General features: G+C 28.3%; 3 protein-coding genes across 3 annotated transcripts; all 3 read left to right on the top strand.

The window, feature by feature from the left end:
* Positions 1-5212: 5212 nt before the first annotated feature.
* Positions 5213-8383, top strand: LOC149059271 (uncharacterized). The gene is made up of 8 exons (XM_089223359.1): positions 5213-5446; positions 6025-6247; positions 6311-6571; positions 6635-7009; positions 7077-7601; positions 7748-7842; positions 7977-8176; positions 8248-8383. Exons 1-8 carry the CDS (start codon positions 5228-5230, stop codon positions 8381-8383), a joined length of 2034 nt encoding a protein of 677 aa, XP_089079485.1. The 5' UTR covers positions 5213-5227.
* A 3099-nt stretch (positions 8384-11482) lies between these two features.
* On the top strand, positions 11483-16161 carry LOC149059272 (uncharacterized). Its single transcript, XM_089223366.1, has 2 exons — positions 11483-11642; positions 15497-16161. The coding sequence occupies exons 1-2, from the start codon at positions 11483-11485 to the stop codon at positions 16159-16161; spliced, it is 825 nt and encodes a 274-aa protein (XP_089079492.1).
* Positions 16162-18791: 2630 nt separating this feature from the next.
* On the top strand, positions 18792-21716 carry LOC149059273 (uncharacterized). Its single transcript, XM_089217715.1, has 8 exons — positions 18792-18987; positions 19055-19216; positions 19437-19601; positions 19705-19959; positions 20049-20129; positions 20477-20724; positions 20824-20984; positions 21569-21716. Exons 1-8 carry the CDS (start codon positions 18792-18794, stop codon positions 21714-21716), a joined length of 1416 nt encoding a protein of 471 aa, XP_089073841.1.
* The last annotated feature ends 3308 nt before the right edge of the window (positions 21717-25024 follow it).

A 25024-nucleotide genomic window follows, 5' to 3' on the forward strand; every position in this document is an offset into this window, starting at 1 on the left:
AGAAACCTTGTATTCAATTTTAAAATCTTATATTTTAAATTAAATTTTTTTATGAATTACTAACTCAAAAAAATATGCAAATTTTCCTGATTTTAATTTTGTCAAATTTTGAATCGTGACTGTATTTTTAATATTTATATTTATAAACTGTCATTGTAAAAATATATTAGAAGCATCGTATACAAATTTCAAGCTTTTAGAAGCAACGAATAAAATTTAATTGACATATAATATATATACAGGGTGTTCCAAATTTCATGTGACAGCAGATTTCAGTATGATCTACTCAAATTAGGAAAAAATGACATAATAGTGAAAATTTATTTGAATCGCATACTCTAAACTAATTTGATATTAATTTTTTTTTTTATTAGTTAAAAGGGGGAGATTTTAGGGGTAACTTTTAAAATTCAAATGGGAATCTATATTTTTGAAATATGATTCATATAGGATTTTTTTTTAATGAATTTTGACGTATCATTCATAATTATTGGTTGATAATTAAATAAGCTATTTACATTCGAATTTTGTATTTAATTTGTAAAAATGCCATCAATGAATAATAATAATAATATACTTTGTGCTTCTGTTATACACCGATGCATTCCCAGACAGCAATTCCATAATTTTGATGTTTTCATAATGTTATATCTGAAATTATCTTGAAATATTTCATACATAAACTTAGATCATAGTTTTAAGAATATTTCATGAAAAATATTATATTATTAATGTTTAGATTAGTTTAAGAAAACGTTACTAAAATAACATTGAGTATTTAATTTATTATCAAAGTTCTGAAAACATTTTGATTTCAATATCAGTAAAACATTATAATTATATAATTATACCAATTTTATACTTATAATGTTATCAATTAAATTTATACTTAACATTTTAATAATGTTATTTGTAATAAGTTTAAAGAGAATTTTGGTTTTAATGTTTTACCAACTTAATTATTATCAATATTCAGAAAAAATACCTAATAATTTAAAATTTGTATGAATGTTGGTTTTTGAATTTTACTGAATTGAAATCCGCCTACATTAAAATTTTTGTTTTTATTAATATATATTTATTAGTATATAATAATATATGTATTAATATGTACAAGTGTAATACAATACTACACAATATAAGTTATAAGTTTATAACATACAACACACTACTGTAGAGTACTAGACTTCTAGAGTTATGACAACCGTTGAACCGTGGTGTGTAGAAGTTTTAGTATAATCAGTATTCTATTTCAGTATTTAATGAATTTTTTAATATTTAAAATAGGTTGAGGTAGGTACTTATATATACACTACGAGAGAATTTTTCGTACATAACTTCGTGACAACAGTAATAACTAATAATAAATTCTGAAATACTAAAATTCTAATTATTAAAAGAATGTTTTTAAATTATATCTATTACCTATATTTCATAATTTTAATGAAGTATCTACATTCAACTGTTATAGTGTTATACTACATAGTAAATATTTTAAAAGTTTAATAAATTACTATTACTTTTCAAATTTTGCAATACCTATATATTTTTATCGTATTAAAAATAATTGTTAATATAAATATTATTATAGGCTATACGTGTATTACGTACTTATAAATTATAAAAGATTATTTCATATTTTATACAAATAAGGTTTGTGCTACGAACGATCGATTTGTTGTTTTATGTAATATTTTTCATCTTCTATCATTAACATATTAAGTACTCGTACCTACAACTATTATATTAATTATAAAAAATTATATTATTTTTATTTATAACTACAGGAACAGCTATAGGTGGCAATAGTGAAATAATTATTTCATTGTTTTTTCATTTTATGTGGACACATTGACATTTGTCCTACACCTCCCTAAACTCTATTATAACCCTTTCTATAATCCCAGTCACCACTGTCAACACTCAACTACAAGTACTTATAGTGAGGTAGTGGAAGTCAACAAAAGTTGTAGGTACGTGTCATAATTTTTCTTTTCTATTACCCTCTTCCTCTGTAGATTTAGGCACGCATTAATCCGTGATTGTAAATAATATGTTCCTAAGAATACGTATTTTCATTTTTTGTATTTAATTATTAATTTACTATATAATTACAAATTGTATTCAAAAATCATTAAAATGATATTATATTAGGCATTGACAAAAGCTAAATTTAACAATTTTAAAATTTCTTATGAATGTATTAGTGAAAAATAATTTTTTTATGACCAACGAGAGTACGAGACTGGTTAGTTCAGTACTAATAGTACTATACTAGTATAGTAGTATACTAGGTATTATATTATATTGGAAATAAGAAAGCACCTATATTTTTTGTTACCTATAAAATATTACGATCTACGATCTTGCAATATTATATTATATTATTGTATACGTGTTGTAGTACAAGCGTGCAGCATATTGCATATTATCTAATCATTGCAGCGGTATTGAATATAATTATAAATAAATTATAACTGCACGGGTAAAAACGCGATTACACCGCGCACGATGCACAGCAGACTGTGTGTATGATAAACCCGGTGTTCTTATCGTGGCTGTTTATAAATACCGATAATGAAATCAATATAATATTATAGTTAATAATAGAAATATTAGGAATAAAACAATATTATTTGTACACTGTACCCTCATATTATCAACAATATTGTCAACAGTTTTACGGATTCGCAGATTTCGTCTACGCCGTCTACGCTATACAGATTACAGACATTCACTAGTATCCACTATTCGTTATTCGATCTTTATTCCGCAATCGCCATCCATGCCTTATATAAGCTGTTCTTATAACATTGTTTTATTCTCTCATCTCTATTTTTATTATAAGTTTGTTGTTGTCACTTGTCAGTCATCTATGTATACTAATCTATGGTCATCAATTTGTATTTTTTGACGTTTAATTTACAAGCGCAGTATTGGTAAAACGGTAAGTAAGAAATACTTAATAGTAATTAATTTAATAGTATTAAATATTACGAAGATTGTTTATTGGTGCCCGATCACAACTAACCTATATAATATAACTATGTACCTGAGTATGTATTAAGAGGACGTGATACTGCCCACAAAATGTTTGTAAAAACCGTTTCACGCGGGAAAGAACCACCCGAGCTGTAGTCCAAGCTAAGCAACAAAATTTTTATCACAGAAAGAGGAGAACTTTGCCTGTGCAACGTTGGTTTTACTTTTTCGATATCAGAACTTAACAAAAAGTTATTCAAGTTTGAAAAACACCAAAATAGTGAATTTTGAAACTATAATTACTCTTTTTGTATTTGTAATATCGAAAAAGTAAAACCAACGTTGCACAGCCAAAGTTCTCCTTTTTCTGTGGTGAGAATTTTGTTTCTTAGTTATGACAGTAGCCTTCTCGGTTCTTTCCCGCGCGAACCAGTTTTTATGTAAAAATATCAATTTAATTGAATATTTTTGTCTGTATTGTGCTGCTGCCTACGGTCGTTGCGACAGCGAATATGATTCCCCCCACCACGGTCCACGATAGACTAAATTTATATTTGTCCGTATTTGGGCAAGCGTCCCATGCTATCGTTATCGGTAATTAGCTAGTGCGTCTGTAATAATTTCCACTATAAATAGTTTCGATGAAATAAGACGTCTAGCGACGGAACATGATAGCTGCAGCGCGTATGGCTAGACGAATGCCACGAATATAATAATATAAATAATGATCTTATGAATTATGATACAATTTTAGACCCATATTATCAGTTATGTTTCAACAGTCGACAATCAACATTGTGTTATATTTTGTGGCTTGTGAGCTTGTGTTGATTTTTAAAATGTCCCCAAAAAAGTTTCGTGCCAAAAAAAGGCTTGTTGGGAAACGTAAACTTTTAAATAATTTTAAAAAGAAGAAATCGTAAGTAATTTTTATTATTTTCTAATTGGACTTCATTTGGAACATTATTATTATAATTACTAATTTTATAAAATGTACACAATTTGATGTTCTCATCTAAGGTAAAATATTTTGGATTCTATGAATGTATTGATTTTACAATGATGTGTGTTTTTTTGTGTCTGTGTACACCATAACTTGTTGAAATAACAGTCTTATTACAGTGGTAGTTGATTAATTTTAATAATAATAAAGTATAAAACTATAAACACAGTACTTACTGTACACTGTAGTATTGGGTATAAATCTAGTTTTAGTATTTGTATTTTAGTATTTGTAATAATTTAAACACATCCATGATAATAAAAAATTTTAGTGAGAATAATACCTGCATTTTATTATCAACTTCCACTCCAACACCTGCAGCACGGACAGTACGATTTATGATGGATGATAGTGAAAACTCGTAAGATTAAAAAATACAGTATTTTTGCATTTAAAAAAATTAAAACATTCATGTTTATAAAAAATTTTAGTGAGAATAATACCAGCAATATGACATCAACTTCAACACCAGTTCGATTTATGATGGAAGATAGTGAAAACTCGTAAGATTTTATATTGCGATTAATAATCTAGGTCATTCTTAAAATATAGAATTTTCACGCAAAACCAGTTTTCGACAAAACGATATTTTTATTTTGCTGTATAACTCTAAAATAAAAATGTGTACATTGTACATTTTTTATACTTTTTTCAAAATATTTTGACCCTTTTTGAGTTTTTTTTTTTTTTTTTAAGATCAAATTTTTGTATACTCTTGACGACCTTATTAATTATAGGCGTGAAGATAAAAATGGAAATACTACAGCTTATAATGTATTGGAAGATGTGAATCTGACTTACAGTGAGATAAAAAATCACACGATAGAAGTAGAAACTATTACCGATTGTACGGCTACGTAAGTTTATTTTATATTGCTTAGGTAAATTTGGTGACTTATAACAAAAAAAAAATATTTTTACAGCAGCGAGCCTTTTTCTTCCAAAAGTCGAAGAATAGTTGATATGTTTTACGTGTTTAATCAAATTCAAAAATCAAACAAACACACTCCTGGTTTAGGGTGTACATTTATTGATATGAATTTTGTAAAAGAAGAATGTAAAGGATTCAGTAGTAGTTGGTATTTTAAGTGTAAAATGTGCAACTGTATTATGATTATTGATTCAGAGCGGGTAACTCCGGACTATTTACCCATAAATAAATCAGCAGTTAATGGTACTATAGCAGTTGGCATAGGGCATACACAATTGGCTGAACTGTTTGCAAGTTTGGACATACCATGTATGACTTCAAAAACGTACACTAAGTATATAAATAATTTGAGTGAAAATATCAAGGCAACTGCATGGGATGTGATAAAACTTGCCGGGGTAGAAGAAAAACAGTTAGCAATTGAAGCAGGTGACATTGACGAAGATGGCACGCCTATGTGCCCAGTAATAGCGGACGGCCAATGGAGCAAGCGTAGCTATAAAACCAAATATGACGCTTATTCAGGAGCGGTAAGTTGAAAAATAATTATAATTAATGTAGTTTTGAAAATATTAAAACGTTTAATGATTAGGGCTCGGATTTCAATGCTTTAGCTTTTTAATGTTTGACACGATACTTTCCAAGAGACAAATAATGTGTTTCAAGTATTCACTTTTCTAGCAACGAACTTTTTAGGCAACTTTTTAACTGTAGTAATAATAAGAAAAAAAATTTTAATTAAACATAAAAACAATTTAATGCTTTCGATATCACAGGTAAATGGTAATACAAAATAAATTAAAACTATGTATTTAATTAAAATAGAGTTATATATTTTAATCATAGTTTAATCAAACAGGTCAAACTTATATTTGTTACATGTAATTTATACACGTATGTATATTTTGTGTATTTTTGAAAATAAAAAATGTAATTAAATTTATAAAATGTAATGTATTTTTGTTAGGACATTGTTTTAGATCATAAATGCGTTTTTTAAGGGCATTTTTTGATATTAAAGGACATTCAAATCTTAGCCCTAACTATGAAATTATTTTATTATTTGCAATAATACACTTATCTATATATGATTACTAACTTTTTGTAGGCAACAATTATTGGTTATCGATCAAAAAAAGTGTTGTTTGTTGGGATACGCAATCGCTATTGTGTTATATGTGAAAGGGCCAAAAATAGTGAAAAAGTTGTAGAAGAACATATCTGCTTCTTGAACTGGTCTAAAGGTGCCACTAGCATTGAAGCCGATGCTATTTCTGAAGGGTTTTTAAAAAGCGTTTCACTCCATGGATTGAAATTTAATAAACTGATTGGTAAAAATTCAAAAAAAAAACAAGTTTCAAATATACAATCAATATACTTTTTTTTAAATTTAGGCGATGGCGATAGTAGCGTTTCAAAACGTTTACATGAATTGCTTCCATATGGCCCACGACTGTTGGTAGAAAAAATTGAATGTAGGAACCATATTCTACGAAATTATGGTCAGAAATTGATGGCTCTTACAAAAAAAACATTATATCCGTGTTATATTCGCAAATTTATTACAAGGAATATAATTCGATTTCGAACAGCAATTACGAAATCAATTGCATACAGAAAAAACTTAGATCAGTCTCTTTATGAAAAAATTGAAGGTACAATTAACAAAACATTTTTTTTTTTTTTAATAACATGTACCTATTTAATATATATTTTAGGCTTACGAAAAGACATAACGAATGGTCCTTATCATATATTTGGTGAACATACGAAATGTGAAGTATATTTTTGCAGTGGACCTAAACAGTGTGAAGTAAATTTAGTGCCAGAAATTGTAAATTGTGGTCTAATGAATGAAATTGCCTACATTCTCTGTCGCGTAGTAGATAATGCAAGGAGTCTACTATTTGATGTTGATAATAACTATTGTGAACAATTCAATAGCATTATTAACAAACATATAGCTGGAAAACGAATAAATTTTACTCAAAAACAATCGTACAGCACTAGAGTTCATGCAGCGGTTGTTTCGTTTAATTCTGGAGGTGAATTTATTCGTGCAGTTCATAAAAATATAACTAATCAGAGTCCAGGTATTTAATAATATGATTAGAACTCCATTACTTTAAAAACATTAAAAATATTATTTTAACTTGACAGGGAATGTTGCGAAACGATTTCTTAAGTATACAGCTGCTAAAAGAAGAAGTTTAAAAAATCGAAGAGCTCTTTTTCAATCAAAAAAGATATTTAAAAAAAAAAAACCAGTGTCAAAAGGACCTGATGAACACTATGGACTAGCAGAACCTCTTTATTGTATGTCAGACGAAGAATTTGAAGTTAAAAAAACTGAATTCATTTCTTCAATAACCCTTTCGGAAGATTCTAAAAAAAAATTGGAGTTAGAAACGCGGAATCAATCGAATAACCAAAAATGGTTTGTAGAAAGAAGAAAGCGATTGACAGCTTCCAATTTTGGAAAAATATGCAAAATGAGACCTTATACATCATGTAAAATATCAGTACATGATATAATATATGGTAGTGTGACTACTCACGCCACAGAGTATGGCAAAATCACCGAACAAATTGCGGTTCAAGCTCTCCAGGAAAAAATTAATAAAAAAATTAAAAAATGCGGTTTGTTTATTGATAGAACGATTCCTTATTTAGCGGCTACTCCAGGTTAGAATTATTTTAAATATAATAAATATACACTGGTATCGTTTAGGTGAACTTGTAGGGGTTTATATAATATACATTCAATCAGTATGCATTCAATATAAGCTATTTATACCTATGAAAATATAAAATGTAGTTTTTAATTATAGATGGATTGATTGACGAAAATTCAATTTGTGAAATTAAGTGCCCCTACTCTGTAAAAGATTCCAACAGTATAGAAGAAGTACTAAAAGAAAAAAAGGTGTCGTATAGCGTATCACAAGTACCAACTAATATTTTAACAAATTACTATAAACCAATAACTATTTTTAAAAATTCTATATTATATAAATTACATATGCCTTATTTTGAATTTTTAATTTATTGTTGCTTTAGCTACCGTACATGCAAGTTAAAAATGATGCTATAACTTTAAAAGAAGATAGTCACTATTTTTACCAAATTCAAGGGCAGTTACACATTACAGAACGTGTGATATGTTATTTTTTTATCTACACTTCTAAATGGACTTATATTCAAACAATAAATTATGACAATGAATTTTGGACCTTAAAAATGGAATCCTCCTTAAAGTTGTCAGTATAATATTAAAATGTACCTACCTAATCAAACAATTTTGAAAAATGCATACTGTTTTTTTATATAGATTTTACGAGGAATGTCTACTACGAGAAATAGTAGACCCTCAGTACAGCAAACGTCAATTAAAAAGCGACATTATTGAACCTCCTCACATAATTCAAAATATTAAAATTATGAAAAATAAAAAAAACAAAATTTAGTCTTCATAATAACTACAAGTTGTACATAATATACATTTTTTTTTTATACATGTAATACTAATTTGTAAACTACTTTGTATAATATTTTTTTTTTAAGTTTAGTTGTTAATAAACCGAAAGATGCTAAGAAATGGGAAAATGCAAATTATGCTGTAGTTAAAAATAATCTAATATTGAACAGTTGAACGTAAAAGATGTATTTGTTTAGGTACTGTTAAATTATATTTTACTGTATGTATTATATTTGAATGAGTAATAGTGCAATAACTACAAACTAAGCTATATTGTGTTACTGTTTTTACAGTCTATATATATTGGTGCATATATTTAGGTAAGCAGTAACTTTTCAAAAAAGATAGTTCGAATGGGTACGCGCGAATATTACAAATAATACCGCGGCGTTTACTGTGTGAATTTTATATTGATGGGATACATCATAGTCGAACGTTCATGAAATAATAATCGGCGCTCCCGAGACGCGCTGAATGAGCAGTGCCAGTTGTAGTGCCGCCGACTGCGAGTAGTGGGCGTGGCTTAGACGTCGCGCGCTTGCGGATCCCGAAAACACCTAATAGCGCGTTCTCTCGGCCGTTGCATACGTAACACTTTGGGTATCACGCCCTCTTAACCGCATTTCCTGATCATACTGCAACAAATCTAAAATGTTGTCGGAAAAGATGGCACATGTTAACTCAGATGACACAAAACATATGGAATCGTTGGCAATTGGAATACCTCAACACATTGCAAAAACGAAGCAAATGGCAAGTTGACCAAGTAAATTTAGTACCAGGTGCCCTTGTCATTATTATTGAGGATAATCAACCCCCACTGACTTGGAAGATGGCACGAATTATACAAACTTACCCTGGTCCTAATGGACTCATAAGAGCAGTTACTTTAAAAACCAGTAATGGAGAAATGCGTAGACCAATTCACAAGTTAGCACCAATAACCCACATAACAGGTGATGGGTCGGTTGACAGTTCCGGTCAACGGGGGCCGGTATGTTGATCGTTTCAAGTTCAAGGTCAGCCGGTACGCTATTACGTAACATATTATGCATGTTAATTAGCGCCAATTGGCACCGTATCATTAGTATTAGTATTCAAATTGTTACGCACGACGTCGTTTATCAGTATCGTTTTCGTAACGACCGTTGCAACAACCGGCAACGGCGTCGTAATCAAAATCGGTTTTCGTTTTATCATTGTATTTGTAAATGTTATATTCATGTTGTGAGTGAAACGAAAAAAAGGGGTCAATCATAATTTTGGTATCGTCTTGGGTTCATCGGCATCGAGTATAATACAGGGTGATTTTTTTATCATGAACCACTCATTATTTCAAAAAGTATCAATGTTTTTGAAAATATTTTTTTACAAAGTTTCATGTTGTTAAAAAAACAACGTTTTTATGAAAAAATTATATTTTTTAATATTTTTTATCCTTATAATTTTTTAAGTTTTTTACTTTTTTGAATGACAGCCTAGAGTTTTAATTTCATATTCCAAAGCAGAATATTTTTCTAAGTATTTTGATACGTAAAAATCGAATTTTGGACGAGTAGTTTATGAGTTATAATTATTTAAAGTATAGACAAGCGGAGTAGTGGACAAACATTTTGCGGGGTAACCCCGTACCACTCCACTCCGCCAATCTAAACTTTAAATACTTATAACTCATAAACTACTCGTCCAAAATTCGACTTTTACGTATCAAAATACTTAGAAAAATATTCTGCTTTGGAATATGGAATTAAAACTCTAGGTTGCCATTCAAAAAAGTAAAAAACTTAAAAAATTATAAGGATAAAAAATATTAAAAAATATAATTTTTTCCTAAAAACGTTGTTTTTTTAACAAAATGAAACTTTGTAAAAAAATTTTTTCAAAAACATTGATACTTTTTGAAATAATGAGTGGTTCATGATAAAAAAATCGCCCTGTATACTACTGTATGTCATTGCAACGGCGGCATCGGCGAGATCATCATCGAACACGTAAACGTCACTAGCAGTCATTAGTATCATTATAAACCTGTACCATCAAGCCAGACAAAATCGTTGTTTTATATAAGTTGTTTTGAATTATTATTTGTTATTATTTATTGTAAAAAAAATCAAAAACATAAAAATTGTATTGTTGTATAGAAAAATATTATCTGTTTTTTTGTAATATTATTCTTTAGCGACAGGTCGTCATCATTGGCCAGCGATCGACGCGTCGATCGAATCTGTAAGTACATTATCTATTAAATTATAATGTTATAGTTAGCAGCTATGTGCGTAACCGTAAGCGGCTTTGCGACTTAATATAATATTTAGCATGCTTTAGTGATAGAGAAAACAACTTTCTTTATACATTCGGGTTGTCGTATGACGTATAGTTATTTATGTTATTAATTATTATATATAGTAATATTGTTAAAAAAAAATGTTTTAATAGAACGCTTGAAGTATCAAATTGTTTAATACCTGTGGTCTATGTTTCGAAGAAACTACTAAATCGATCTAGGATATTATTGTAATTATAGATCATTATAAAAAGCAATATATTATGTTATAATATTATATAGGAAAAAAGATTCATATTGTATTACTATGCTATAAAGTTGTAAAATGAAAAGGTATTTTAACTACGTTAATCGAAATATTGTAAAATAACATTTGTCAATTTTATGTTCTTATTTCCATGAGTTTTTGTTGTGTAATAAAAGAAAAAAAAAATAGAAATAAAGAAATCAATTATTTAAGTAAACAAGTTTGGAATTGTTAAGCTAATTATCAAAACTCGGCTTCGGCCACAAACATTATTCGTGGTTAAGTAGGTACCTGAAATAAAATTGCTCAAGTATTAGGCCGCGTGCACATTGGAAAGCGTTGCGCGGTGAGCGGTGGGCGATGAGCGACGAGCGTTGACGAAAATAAATCAAACACGGTAATTTTATCGGAACCGTGTACACTGACCTTGGGCGTTGAGCGTTAGCGATGCGCTGTGCGCGATGCGTTGTTTATTTTTCAAAACGGCTTGAATTGTGAGCGGTGTCAACTAGAATATTGTGAACTAGAAAACTTGAGTTCAACTAGAAATATTCACCATGTGCTCAAAAATTCAATTTTCCAATGAGCAACGAGAAATATTGATCTCTGAGGTTCAATTAAGACCTCCTTTGTGGAATGATCGGCACCCTGAGTATAAAAAAACTGAAAAAACGAATAAAATGTGGGAAGAAGTTGGAAAATCAGTTGGATTTCCAGGTAAAACAATGTATATCTCTGTATGTTACTGGCTATATTATGTTACTTAACATAATATAGCCAACTCGTCAATTACAATACAATCAGGATTAAGTTCCATTGATTTGAACCTCATGGTTAACCCATTTAATCGTTCCTAAAAAAATTATAATTATTACGTACCTAATATGGTCTATACCTATTGAAACATTTAAAAATTTAAGTAATTCATATGCATACGACACTGTTTAAAGTTTAGTTTTTACGTTTTGTATTTTTCAATCGTAAAATTTTTAATAATCTTGGCTTTGTTTAAATATTTATAAACTATGAATATGTCCTGGTGTATTATTTGTTATTAAAAACTATTTTTAAATTACGCAATCACAGGATTGCGTGTTTTAACGCAATTTAAAAATATCATTATAATATGTGTGACAATCATGCCATACCTACTGTCTAGACAGGGGTGTCTTTTTTGTGCATTTTGTGCATTTTGTAAATCATGATTTTAACGAATTTTGTAAATATTTAATTTTCAAATGCTTATAAAAAAATTAAACCCATTTACTTTCTACATTTAATTTAGTATAATAAATCGAAGATTTCTAATGAATATAAATAGCTCAATATTTATTATTTTCTACCCCTCCCAAGTCAAACTCCGTTCAAGATCTAAAACGAACTAATAGGTATATTACATGAAAACTATAAAAAAGATATACGTATGTTACAGATTAGGTAACGTACTAAAATCCTGTTTTTATTTTTGTAGCTTTTTTTTAACACTTTGTTTCTTATTCAATGTACTTCAAGATTTGAATACATTATCTGTTAAAAATATAAGTTTATTATTATATTTAAGTTTATATTATTAGTGATATAAATATAAAGTAAACTTGGTTTGTAGGTATTATATTACGATTTTGTTTACCTACTATTAAACAAATTAATCAAAGGAAATATTATTATGTGATGTACTATTTTTACATTTAATGGTTCAAAAAAAAATTTGCAAATTCATCTCTAATTTCTTGTGCCCTTGTTGACCCTCTGCGTGCACCGCCGTGATTTCCTGTTTCTTGTAAATTATAAAGTTGGTTTTCCTGAGCTTGGCCGTATAACATAATTTGACAATAATCGAGATCACTATCTCCGTCTTTTTCACGTACCACATTGTGTAAAATACAAGCACATTTTATAATATGTACAGCTTTTTCAGAACTAACTTCAATATCTTTTCCTAATATTTGCCATTTGGCACGCAGTATACCAAATGCACATTCAATTCATTTTCTAGCTGCAGACAAACGTTTATTATAATTTTCTCTAATGGCATTAAGATTGCGACTTGGAAATGGTCTCATGAGAAACGTTTTTAAAGGATATGCTTCGTCGCCAATGAGCACGTAAGGTAGTTTAATTGTAGTTCCAGGTAACTCTTTATCAAGTGGCACAAACGTATTTGATTGTAAATGTTGAAAAAGTGTGGATGCTGCGAATGTACCTCCATCACTCTGCTTACCTCTAGATCCGACCTCAATAAATATAAATTTTTGTCTGCATCCGCTACGCCTTGAAGTACTAATGAAAAATATTTCAAATAATTGAAGTAGCTTGTAACGTCACAGAATTTCAGGCCTTATTATTATTATTATTAAACCGCTGGGTATACCCAATACCTAGGATATCAGCATACCTGTCGGCCAGTGACCATCCCATTAATATAATAGCGCGCCCGCGATTACCACTATGTTATGCAATAACTGATCCCCGACCTCCCCGCCTGCAACAGTGTTCACCGTCGTCACCGTAACATGTCGTCATCGGTTGCCGTCGGCGCCTCTGTCGCGTCCGTCGGTCAATTATTTTAATTACCCATATTATTGTAAAATCCCGCAATACGCCTACCCTGACCTTCCCTACTACGACATCAATTGCGACAACAACGGCCAGCGACCGGACACCGTTCGCCAGCCATCTTCACTTTTTAAACCAACGTATTCCCGTCAAGACGTAACGAACACCACTGGCCCACTCATTCTGCAGTCCGATCAACCTCGTGGTCAATAGTCAACTTATAGTTTTTTGTATTGTCATCCATACTCGTAATGTACGAAATGATGGGCTAAGCGACGATGTCAGGCGAAGCCTCCGTTTTTTCCAGTGACCGACGCCGATGGGCCATGTCGACCACGTGTCTTGGGGGTCGACGGCCAACTGGCCAGCCTATCCCAGCCGTCGGTCATCCACACTTTCGTCATCCAGCCACAACTCAAGTCATCATCATTTGTGTAATGTACAAAACTATTTCCCCCAGCATCCCCCCCTTATCATTTTGATTATGTATCACAACTTTTTCTTTTCTTTTTTCATTTTGATTATGTATCACTACAACGTATTTTCTATTTATGCTCCATTTTTCCTCATAGGTGCCCCGGTAACCGTCATGCGGAGCCGTGGGTATTTTCCTTTAACACATGTAATAGTATAATGTGTCATACCGACGTATGATGATTATTCCGTGCCGGTAACCGCTTGTCGGAGCCGTAGCATTATATTATATACTTATCCCTGTATTTTGTTCATTTTGCCATGTGCGTTATATTATATTATATTATTTATTACAACCATGTAAAATATATCCCCATAGTTATCCTAAGACTTTACGCTTATTATTTTATTAATATAAATTTTTTTTGTTTGTTTTCCCCCTTCTAAATAAATCTTTGGCGTTCATTCGCCACTGCGTGTATCAAAGCCTGTGAGTTCCACCGACTTGACCCTCGGGTCTCACGCGGTGCGGCTCACAGGTCACGAGGAAAGTGTTCCCCTTTGCTCGTGGGTGGTTTACGGAGCCCTAAAAAGCTCCGTAATCTCACAAGCTTGATCCATTATTGACGGGACATTTAATTTGACAATGCTTGCCATCTATACATCCTATACAGTTAGGAAATTTCCAACGATTGTAAAAATCATCTGCAATTTTTACAAACCGATCTTGATTTGGAATAGGCATGAAATCATCAACTAATTCTTGCCAGATTACTTTACAAGTCTCGTGTACAATTTTACCGACAGTCGAAGCACCCATTCTTAATGTAATGGCCAAATTCCGAAATGAAAGGCCTGTAGATAAATACCTAATAAATAAATAAATATTAAATCAATAAGTTTAGTAATAAAGCCCATACAAACTAAATAATATAAAATAATTAAGTTTGTTTCAAAAATACTAGTAGGCACTTATATAATTATTTTTCGATACTTCTGTATATTCGTAAACTACTGTACAGCAGAGCGACATCTACTTACTTACCCGCATTTTTTTTTCATTGAAATGCCAATAAAAAAAATTTAGGTACCGGTAAGGTAAGGTTGATTATAAGTTTTACTTATCGTAATAAAAAAAAATAAAAAATTGTTAGTCACAATTTTTGTTTATAAGCATTTAAGTTATCCAAAACTTTTTCTTCAAATAAATGTTAACAAAAACTTCAGTCAATTAGAAAACATTTGCATTCAAATTTAACACATCTTTAAGTTAACACATAAACTTTTTTTTTTTATTTATGTAATTATTTATGTTAATAAGTAGTTATTATTTTGAATTTTAATAAAACCATAATTAGAAACATATAACTTTTAACATAAATTTAATAGATCGAAATAGTAAAATACGATTTAGCTATTTACCAATTTGTTTTGTCGATAGAGACATTTTATTTCGTTTTTCTTGAATTTATTTTAATGTAGAAGATTATTGAAAAAATAATGAACTGGCCTACTACTAGGTGTACTAAATACGTTATTGAATTTAAATATAATTTAATGTACCTATATTATTATTTAAAAAAATAAATATTTTAAATTAGGTAAAATCGTGAAAGCCAAGTGGAAAAATCTAAAAGATAAATTTAGAGTTGAAGTTCAAAAAATACCTATTGTACGTTCTGGAGCAGAAGGCAATAGTTACAAGCCAAAATGGCCATTTTTTGATTTAATGCTATTTGTAAAAGATATCATAATTCCAAGTGTTACAAGTGGAAATCTACCTAATCTGACTATGACTTCTGACACTCGCTCTGAAATAAATGACTCTGAAGATGACTTCATCGAAGTTGGAAGTTCTGAAGAAATTACAACTGATGTACTTCTTCCAGAAACACCTGGGTCAGTTTTGTTATCATCAAGTGAGTTATCAACACCTTCTCAAAAAAGAAAAAAGAAAAAACAACGAGGCGAAGAGATAGATTTTGATCCGTTTCTGCAAATAGAACAACAAAAACTTGATCTCATAAGGGAAGAGCAAAAAAAGGACTCAACGATAACTAATAATCCCGATTATCATTTTTTGATGAGTTTGTTACCGTATTTTGAAAAATTAAATAATCTGGAAAAATTACAGTTACGAACTAATATTCAAAACATCGTCCTTGAAACACTACAACAAAAAGAAAGGTCAACGATATACATTCCACCACAAACAACTTCATTTCAGACAGATCAAAATACATACCATCAGGGGGCCAATTCTTGAAATCGTGATAAACTTTATCGCATGCGATAAAAATTTTATCGCATGAAAATAAATATTCGGTATTCTTGAATAGTGATAAGATTTTATTGATTAAAATGTATTCGATTATTTTATCTACTGTGATTAAACCAGTGACAAAAATTATCGAACAGTGAACACCACTGTCACCACTATCGACATTCGGCACCATCTTTCTGACCTTCGTTGAATTTTACAATAAAATAATTTATTTTTATAATTTATTAATTTTTAGATAATTCTGATGATTAATTATTCTTAATTATTATAGTTTTAACGCTTCTAACATTCAGTTTTTATTTGTGTGAAGTGTCTAAAATGGCAATGCACATAGGAATTGATGAACTATTCATCATACAAAATCTCTTTTTACAAGAGAACGCTGCTCAAAATAATAGACTACAGAGTAAAAGAGATACAGTCTTAGACCCTTTTCAATTTTCAGATCGGCTTTTTCTAAAAAATTTTAGATTGACTAAACATGTCGCAATTTATTTGATTGATATGTTGTCACCACACATTAAAGTAGGAAATCGTTCGTCGTCACTTGATGTAAAAACCAAAGTAATTAAAACTATATAATAATATACGTTTATAATTAGAAAATATATCTTAGTTAAATTATATTTTGGCAATTGTAAAATTTTTAGCCTATTTTTTATATTTTAGAATATATTTATTTAGAAGAAATCTAAACAATTCACTAAAAAATGGTGCATAATAATTATTTATTGTTTAATATATACATATTTCTTATTATAACATTTGTAACTTGTGTACGAATTTGAATTATTTTAAATAAAAAACTCATATTATTGGTATATCAAGTTTAAGGAACATATAAGGGTTTATATAATATTTTATCATTTTGGTTTGGGTGCTGGTATTAAAAAATATGCTCCAGAAAACTTATCAGAGCTGAAAATTGCTGTTGGTATTGATGGTTTACCCATAAGTAAAAGCAATGGAAATCAATTCTGGCCAATATTGGCATATATTATCTCAGAATTTTCATCTAAAAACGTATTTCCAATAGGAATTTACTACGGTCAGAGTAAACCAGAAGACAGTAATGAATTTCTTTCTGAATTTGTTGAAGAAGCTAATGACTTAATGACAAATGGAATTAGCATAAACGATGTTATTATCAAAATATCAATAAGTTTCATTTGTTGTGATTCACCAGCTAGAGCATTTGTTTTACGTGTTAAAACACATTCTGGATTTAATTATTGTACCAGGTGTTTCATTGACGGTGATTATCAAAAGAATAGAGTTTGTTTTCCATATTCTAATAGGAAATCTACTTTGAGAGATCATAATTCATACATAAATATGATAGATGAAGATTATCATACATCGGAATCTCCATCAGTTTTGGCCAAGTTAAATGATTTTGACTTAGTTAAATCATTTCCCCTCGACTATATGCATTTAGTTTGTTTGGGGGTTATGAAAAAATTATTGTTACTTTGGAAATCCGGGCCTTTAAAAATCCGTTTACCATCCAGAGATATTAAAGATCTGTCAAAATCATTATTGGCATTAAATACTGATGTATCATCTGATTTTGTTAGAAAGAGTAAGAAGTCTTTTTGAAGTTGGACGCTGGAAAGCCGTTGAGCTACGATTTTTTTTACTCTATTCAGTACCAGTTATTTTAAAAGCTAAATTAAATGATGAATGTTATTCTCATTTTACGTCTTTAAGCATTGCTATGATCATACTTCTTAGTCCAAATCACAAATCACTAGTCAACTATGCAAGACATTTACTAGATTACTTTGTGAAACAATTTCAAAATTTATATGGAGAATACCTCGTATCACATAATGTTCACACTTTATTACATTTATGTGACGATTATGATCAATTAGGACCACTTGACCAATGCAGTGCGTTTATTTTTGAAAATCATATGAAAGAGTTAAAATCTTTCTTAAGAAAACCAGAAAAGCCATTAGAACAGGTCATAAATAGATATTCAGAAATAAACTCAATTACAGTAAATACTTTCAAAAGTATTCAATTGGATGAAAAACCTATTCTTAAAAGAACTCATACAAATGGTCCATTAATGGATAATATTTTTGGAGTTCAGTATAATAGTTTATTTTTTAGTAATATTTCTATTGTTATTAGAAAACAGAAAGAATCGGATAGTTTTATTTTAACAAAAGGTGGAGAAGTAGTTAAATGTGTTAATATTATAGAAATGAATAACAATATTTTAATATTGGGAAAAAAATTTTATCATACAACACCTTTTTTCATTGAACCAATAAATTCTATTATACTAGATATGTACCATGTCAAAAATATGACAGAAACTTTAAATTATTGGAATATCACAGACATAAAAAAAAAAATGATGATTTTAAACCATGATAAACAAATGATTGCTTTGTCCGTAATACATACAGGAGAACAATTTGTCTCATCAGGTACCTATAATTATTTTTACAAGTTGGAAACTTGAAATGTTATATTATTTTACTATAGAGTATTAATAATTTTAAAATCAAAAATAAATAAATTTAACTTATTAATCTTTCACCGTTATTTTATAATTGTTGTTTCATTTTTTTAGTAAGTTAATTTTTGATTTATATATGGCTCGATGGGAAGTCGTCTTGTTTTATAAAGACAACAGTATAGAAGCAGTGCCCGATACTTGGGTTAAGAAAGGACTTTGTGCTTGGCCAAAATCCTCAAAAAATGTGAAACAATTAATTAAAAATAGATTTAAACCAAATAAATTAGATTTTATGTTCTATCCAGCACGAACATTAGGAACTAAAAACTTTGGTAACTATTACCACTTATTTACTAGCTAGTATGATATTATTTTTAGTTAACTTAATTTGTGTTATAGCAACATTAGCTGAAGCACAAGCAAAGCTTCCAAGAGCAGCTATTAATTCAGATTTATCAACAGAAGATGAAGTAGTTAGAGAAAAAAAGAAAAAACAAGGCTCTTGTGGATTAAAAAGTGCAAAGAATGCCCCTCCTTTGTACACAGACGTTTGCTCTAAAAGTTAGTTTTTAAAATACTTTTAAAAATGTTTATTCAATTTTAATTTGTATTAAATTATTAATATTTAGTATTAAATAATATATATATGTTATATTGTTATTTAAAAGTTAAAACTAAAAAGTTATCTGTTTAACTGATTGATCTTCAATATAATATTATCATTATGTAAAATATTAAAATTATATTATTATTAAATATTAATTAACAATTATATTTTTAGATCCTACTACAGTGATACAATTGAAAAGTAGCTCTGTATTTTCCAACAAAAACATTGAAAAATTTTTAGAAATAGAAAATGAAGACCATGCTGGGTCAATAAGTGATGTTCAGGATGATTCTGATAATGACCCAAACTGGGAAAATAAATTGATGAAATATAAAGGTAAAATTAACAGTACTTAAACTACTTATTATAACTAAAATTTTCAGTTATAAAGTTTCAGTTTATGTTTGAAATTGTAGTAATTTATTATCACATTTTATAGTTAGCAATGATGATTCATCTTCAGAAGATAATAGTATTCAACATGAAACTATTGTATTATTTTCACCTAACACTCAGACCTGGAAAGTTGATACATTAAATGAGACAGAGCGGACCAAATTAGAACTAAATAATCAAGGTCCATTTAGCTCACCTGGAAAATGGAATATTTCTAGTGTTAATAACGATAAAGCAAAATTAGCAAATGTAACAAGAACCTTGGATTTAGATGAAAATAGTAAAGTTGTGAATGATGGTGAGTATTATATCCACGATTTTATAAGTTTATAAATATATTTTTTTTTAAAACAATGTACCTATATCATAATATGATGTTTGTTATAGAATCAACTAAAGATGTAGGAACATCAAAATCTGCAAATCTGCCATTTAATGTTAATGATAATACATTCATGCCTCCTCATGGTAATGCAAAATTAAACTAATATATTATAATTAAATAATTTGCTTATTTTTGTTTAGAATATTGCTTTTAAATCCTACTGTGGTCTTAAATAAATATAGTTGCTTACAATACCTAATGCTAATCATTTATATCTTATATAATATGTATAAGTTCATAATACAATTGGTGTTACTTATACCTCAATGTATCATTCTTGTGGTATAGCTATAATGCATTATGTTGTAGGTTAGTATAGGCACCTATATTTAAAAAATAATAATTTACAAATCTTAAAATAATATAATCAACAGTATTCTAGTTTTATTAATATTTTTTTATTATTTTATAATTTTATTTTGTTTTTCAGATTTTCAAAAATTTGTATTTACTTCTTTAACCCATTTTAAGTATGACATTGGTGCTATGATGCATATTGTGAAAGATACAAATGAGAAGGTTCAAGCACTCATATCTAAATCAAATGACAATAATTTTGTTTCAACATCTCTAAAACAAAGTAGTTTGGATATGAATATTTTTCCTATTACTACTGAAGACCAACTTATGAATATAGAAAAAAAGATTGATGATGATATCAATTTTAAAAATGAACTGGTAATATTATAAAACTTTTTATATAATTAAATCTATGACTGACTTATTTATTTGTGTCTATCACCTTGCATTTTTCAATATTTTATTTATTTATTTTAGGTATGTAAGTTATCATTGTTAGTTGATAATAACAACTTAAATACCAGTGTTCGAAGAATAATTTCACGTTTGTGTGATGATACATTGCTTTTGAACTACTCATTAACTGGATTTAAACATAATAAGACGTTTAGAAATCTGAATGTTTATCATGTACTTATTGTTAAGGATATTATATATTTGTACACAATTTATCATTGTTATAACTTTCTTTAGCTTCTATACCTTAATTCTTACAATATCCCTGTAATTAATACAATTAAAATATAAGTGGCATAAACATGATTTATTTAAGAGGGACAACCAAAAAAAAAAAATTGGGATATTTTGTTTTATTAATCACAAATTTTGTATCATTTAGTATTTTTATTATAATTTATAATAAAAATTCGAAGAAAAAATTTAATTTTTAACTTTTTTGAATTAGCTCTAAAACACAGTTTGATATTTTTTATTTTATTTATTTTAACTACATAATGTTAAATAACCACCATCAATTTCCATACATCTTCTACCTTAGCCGATTTTTAATATGTTCCTATCTTCTAGATAAAAGATCTTCTAAATGCATTAATCTCATTTAAACTGTTCTTCCCTGATGATAATATTATCAAAAAAATAAGAGAAGCTAATACACATTATTAACTTTTCTTAATTTTTTTTATTTAGTTCCTCTTAAGCTTTCTTTAGTCTCTTTACTTTTTCATATTTATCAATCATATATATGTAATTAATTATTTGTTCAAGATGCTGTAAGAATGAACGTACAATATAACAAAGTTCCAGATCAAAAAATTTATGTTCCATTACGTGTTTGGTTGGATCATTCAAAATTCAGAATCAGAGATAAGCAAGAAAAAAATAATAATAACACATTAAATAACTGTTCTTAAATTGCTTATTAAATACATTTTATTATTTTAATTCACTTGAAAAGCGTTTTCATTTATTTTTAAAAAAGTACAATATTTTAAATATTCCTGATATATTTTAAATAGAAGATTCTAAAAACTTTTTAACAAAACTTTATGTGAATGTTATAGTCTAATGTTATGAGAATTTAATAAAAAAAAATTATATGAACGTTTTGGGATAATGTTATAATAACGTTTTGAGGTAATGTTATTAGAACGTTTTAAGATAATGTTATAAGAATGTTTTGAAATAATTTTATTAGAACATTACTTTTTTGGACAAATAATTATGTCAGAATATTATCAGAACATTGAATAATTATGTGGAAATTTGTATAAAACTTTCTCAAAAGGTAATGGTTCTATTGAGAACATTCCTACAATTGTATATTAACATTAAATTGCTGTCTGGGTTGTTGTACCTACAACCTTTATAATCCGTACGCTATCTAACTACCAATTTACTAGTAAGAAAACGTGTATTTGTTATCTTAATTTCATTTTATATTACATAGGTCAAGTCACATGATTCTATTGATAAGAAAAATAAAAATAAAACAAGGCATTAAATAATAATATAGGTACCGTCTACATATTATGTAGGGTCAAGGGGGGTAATTGTAAATAGGGGTAATTGAAAATAGCATTGTTGGAAGTTTTAGTTTTAGTAATAATGACGTATTTGTTGTGTTTTATAGTGGTAGACATGTGTTTCGGAGTTGTGCACTAAGATAATTGATAATATTTTTAGGTTATGTTAATAAATTGTTGTTGTGAAAATCACCTTAATTTCAAACTGTGATACTAACTTGTACCGGTTTTTATTTTTTGCGTTGCTGCTTCAAAATGTAAGTACATTTATACCCACACAGCACAGACATATGATTATCATGTTAAAATTATGTTTTTCAAAAACATGTAAATATGTTTGAAACATCATCAAACATTAACTTTGTATGTAATTTATGTCACAGAAATATTTTAAACATGTGTTATATATGCGTTGGCAGAAATGATCATATTTTTTTAATATGGATTTATAATATGTTACAAATATTTACAGTAATATGTTAGAAATATATACCACAATTTTTCTATTATATTTTGAAAATATTCTCTTGTATTTCAATGATGTGGTTGTCATATGAACTGAAACCTGTATTTCATATTTCCAACATGTAATAAAATATATATATACCTAGATAATATTTTAGCCATATATGCATTATCACATGTTGAACATGTGTTATACTTATACATATAAATATTATAAATAGGTAAATAGGTTAATACTTTAATAGGTAATTTAATTCATCAAATTACAAAATGCATTTAATATTAAATCATATATTTTTAATCAACAAAAAGAATGTGAATCTTGACTTAGCTAGGTATAATAATACAAAATTGAAAATAACATAATACTTAACATAATAGTTGAACGAATTAACATAAATAATGTGAACCCTGACTTATTATTAGGTAAAAAGATAAAAAGAATGTGAATCTTGACTTAGCAAGGTATAATAATACAAAATTGAAAATAACATAATACTTAACATATAATAGTTGAACGAATTAACATAAATAATGTGAACCCTGACTTATTATTAGGTAAAATGATAAAAAGAATGTGAATCTTGACTTAGCAAGGTATAATAATACAAAATTGAAAATAATATAATACTTATAATATTTGAACGAATTAACATAAATAATGTGAATCCTGACTTATTAGGTATATAAATAATAAAAAATAACTGCATACTTAAGAGGGCGCTACACCCGCATGCATTTGCTCTGTCTTACAAACACATAATATAGCAAATATTGTACGCTCAGCAGATCACACTTTGCTCTGTTATTTTAAAAATTAGAGTGAATTGACTTTTTTTTTAAACTTAAAGGTGAGAATATTATGTCTAGTGAACCACAGGTTTTTTTTAGATTTTAATTTTGAAGAAAATTATGAGTATTTTGAAATGCACAATTTACAATTTAAAAATACTCAGAACTTTCTTCTAAATTGAATTCTAAAAAAAAGCATACGAGGATCACTAGATAATATTCTCACCTTTAAGTTTAAAAAAAAAAGTCAATTCACTCTAATTTTTAAAATAACCGAGCTAAGTGTGACCGGCAGAGCATATAATTTGCTATGTTATGCATTTGTAAGATAGAGCGAACGCAGGCAGGTGTTGTGCACTCTTAATACTTATGCGAAGTAAAACAAATCATAATAGAGGAATATAATAATTATTGTAAAATATTACAAAATAAAATAAAATATATCATTGAGATGTTGAGGAAGAACCAATGGGTGTCTTGCCATTTTTTCTTGATAATCTGTTGGATGCCTGTGCAAGCCAACTTTTAATCGATTGCTCAATATCTTTATCGATAGAGTTTTCAAAAAGTTTTATACTTCTTATAGTATCTGAAATAATAATATGATAACATTATAATTTATATAAATACATAGTACATTATTTGCACTTATTATGATGTTAACATAATATGGATATGATTATGCTTTTATGGCATAAATAATATTTGAAATATTTATGAGCAGAATTGTAAAATTATAGGCGGTGATTTTTAAACATGCTCATCCCCATGTTCCATTTAATCAGATTCTGAAATTTAGAATATTTACTTAAATAATTCTAAATTATATATTTTCAAATTCTTAATATTTTTATAAGTATATGCCTATAATAATTGCCCTGTGGTGATACAAACTTTTATTTTTCATAAGAGAACTTCTCTCGTGTTACTGTTATTATTATGAATTAAATCAAAATTCAAATTAATAGTTTTTGAGTTATTGAAATGTTTGTACTAATGTCTAATTATGTAATAAATAATAACCGTTAAAAATAGTTTGGCAACAAAATATATATTATGTAATGTTGGATCTACTATATTTATCTACTTTTTTGAACATAATTATTTATATACATCAAAACCATAAAAAAAAAAAATGATTTGCTAAATAATTGAAAATGTAGAATGGGGTTCCTTTTTGAAAACCTGATATTTGTATCGCGACAAGGACCCTCCATAAATGGTACAAAAATCTCAAGTATTCATAAATTGAATCAAGTGTATTTAAAAGTTCCAAAAATCAGAATTTGAATACCTACATGCATTAACGCATAAAATTGGGTGACTATTTAAAACAATCAGTCTGTATAATCCTCATTAGTTTTTAAAGGCATCATCTATGAGGTTGCTAGCCCGCGTTACATTTTTTTTTACATTAGATTTGATTGAGTTTTCATTAC

Source organism: Diuraphis noxia, unplaced genomic scaffold (assembly GCF_037042655.1).
Source record: "Diuraphis noxia isolate RWA-SAM2 unplaced genomic scaffold, SU_Dnox_SAM2 contig0001, whole genome shotgun sequence".
NCBI lineage: Eukaryota > Metazoa > Arthropoda > Insecta > Hemiptera > Aphididae > Diuraphis > Diuraphis noxia.

Coding starts and splice junctions, on each gene's coding strand:
- LOC149059272 (XM_089223366.1), top strand. CDS start 11,483: ATGTGCTCAAAAATTCAATTTTCCAATGAGCAACGAGAAATATTGATC. Junction 11,643..15,496: donor AAAATCAGTTGGATTTCCAG/GTAAAACAATGT, acceptor ATTTTAAATTAG/GTAAAATCGTGAAAGCCAAG.
- LOC149059273 (XM_089217715.1), top strand. CDS start 18,792: ATGGCTCGATGGGAAGTCGTCTTGTTTTATAAAGACAACAGTATAGAA. Junction 18,988..19,054: donor ATTAGGAACTAAAAACTTTG/GTAACTATTACC, acceptor TTTGTGTTATAG/CAACATTAGCTGAAGCACAA. Junction 19,217..19,436: donor CACAGACGTTTGCTCTAAAA/GTTAGTTTTTAA, acceptor TTATATTTTTAG/ATCCTACTACAGTGATACAA.
- LOC149059271 (XM_089223359.1), top strand. CDS start 5,228: ATGACTTCAAAAACGTACACTAAGTATATAAATAATTTGAGTGAAAAT. Junction 5,447..6,024: donor ATGACGCTTATTCAGGAGCG/GTAAGTTGAAAA, acceptor AACTTTTTGTAG/GCAACAATTATTGGTTATCG. Junction 8,177..8,247: donor ATGGAATCCTCCTTAAAGTT/GTCAGTATAATA, acceptor TTTTTTATATAG/ATTTTACGAGGAATGTCTAC.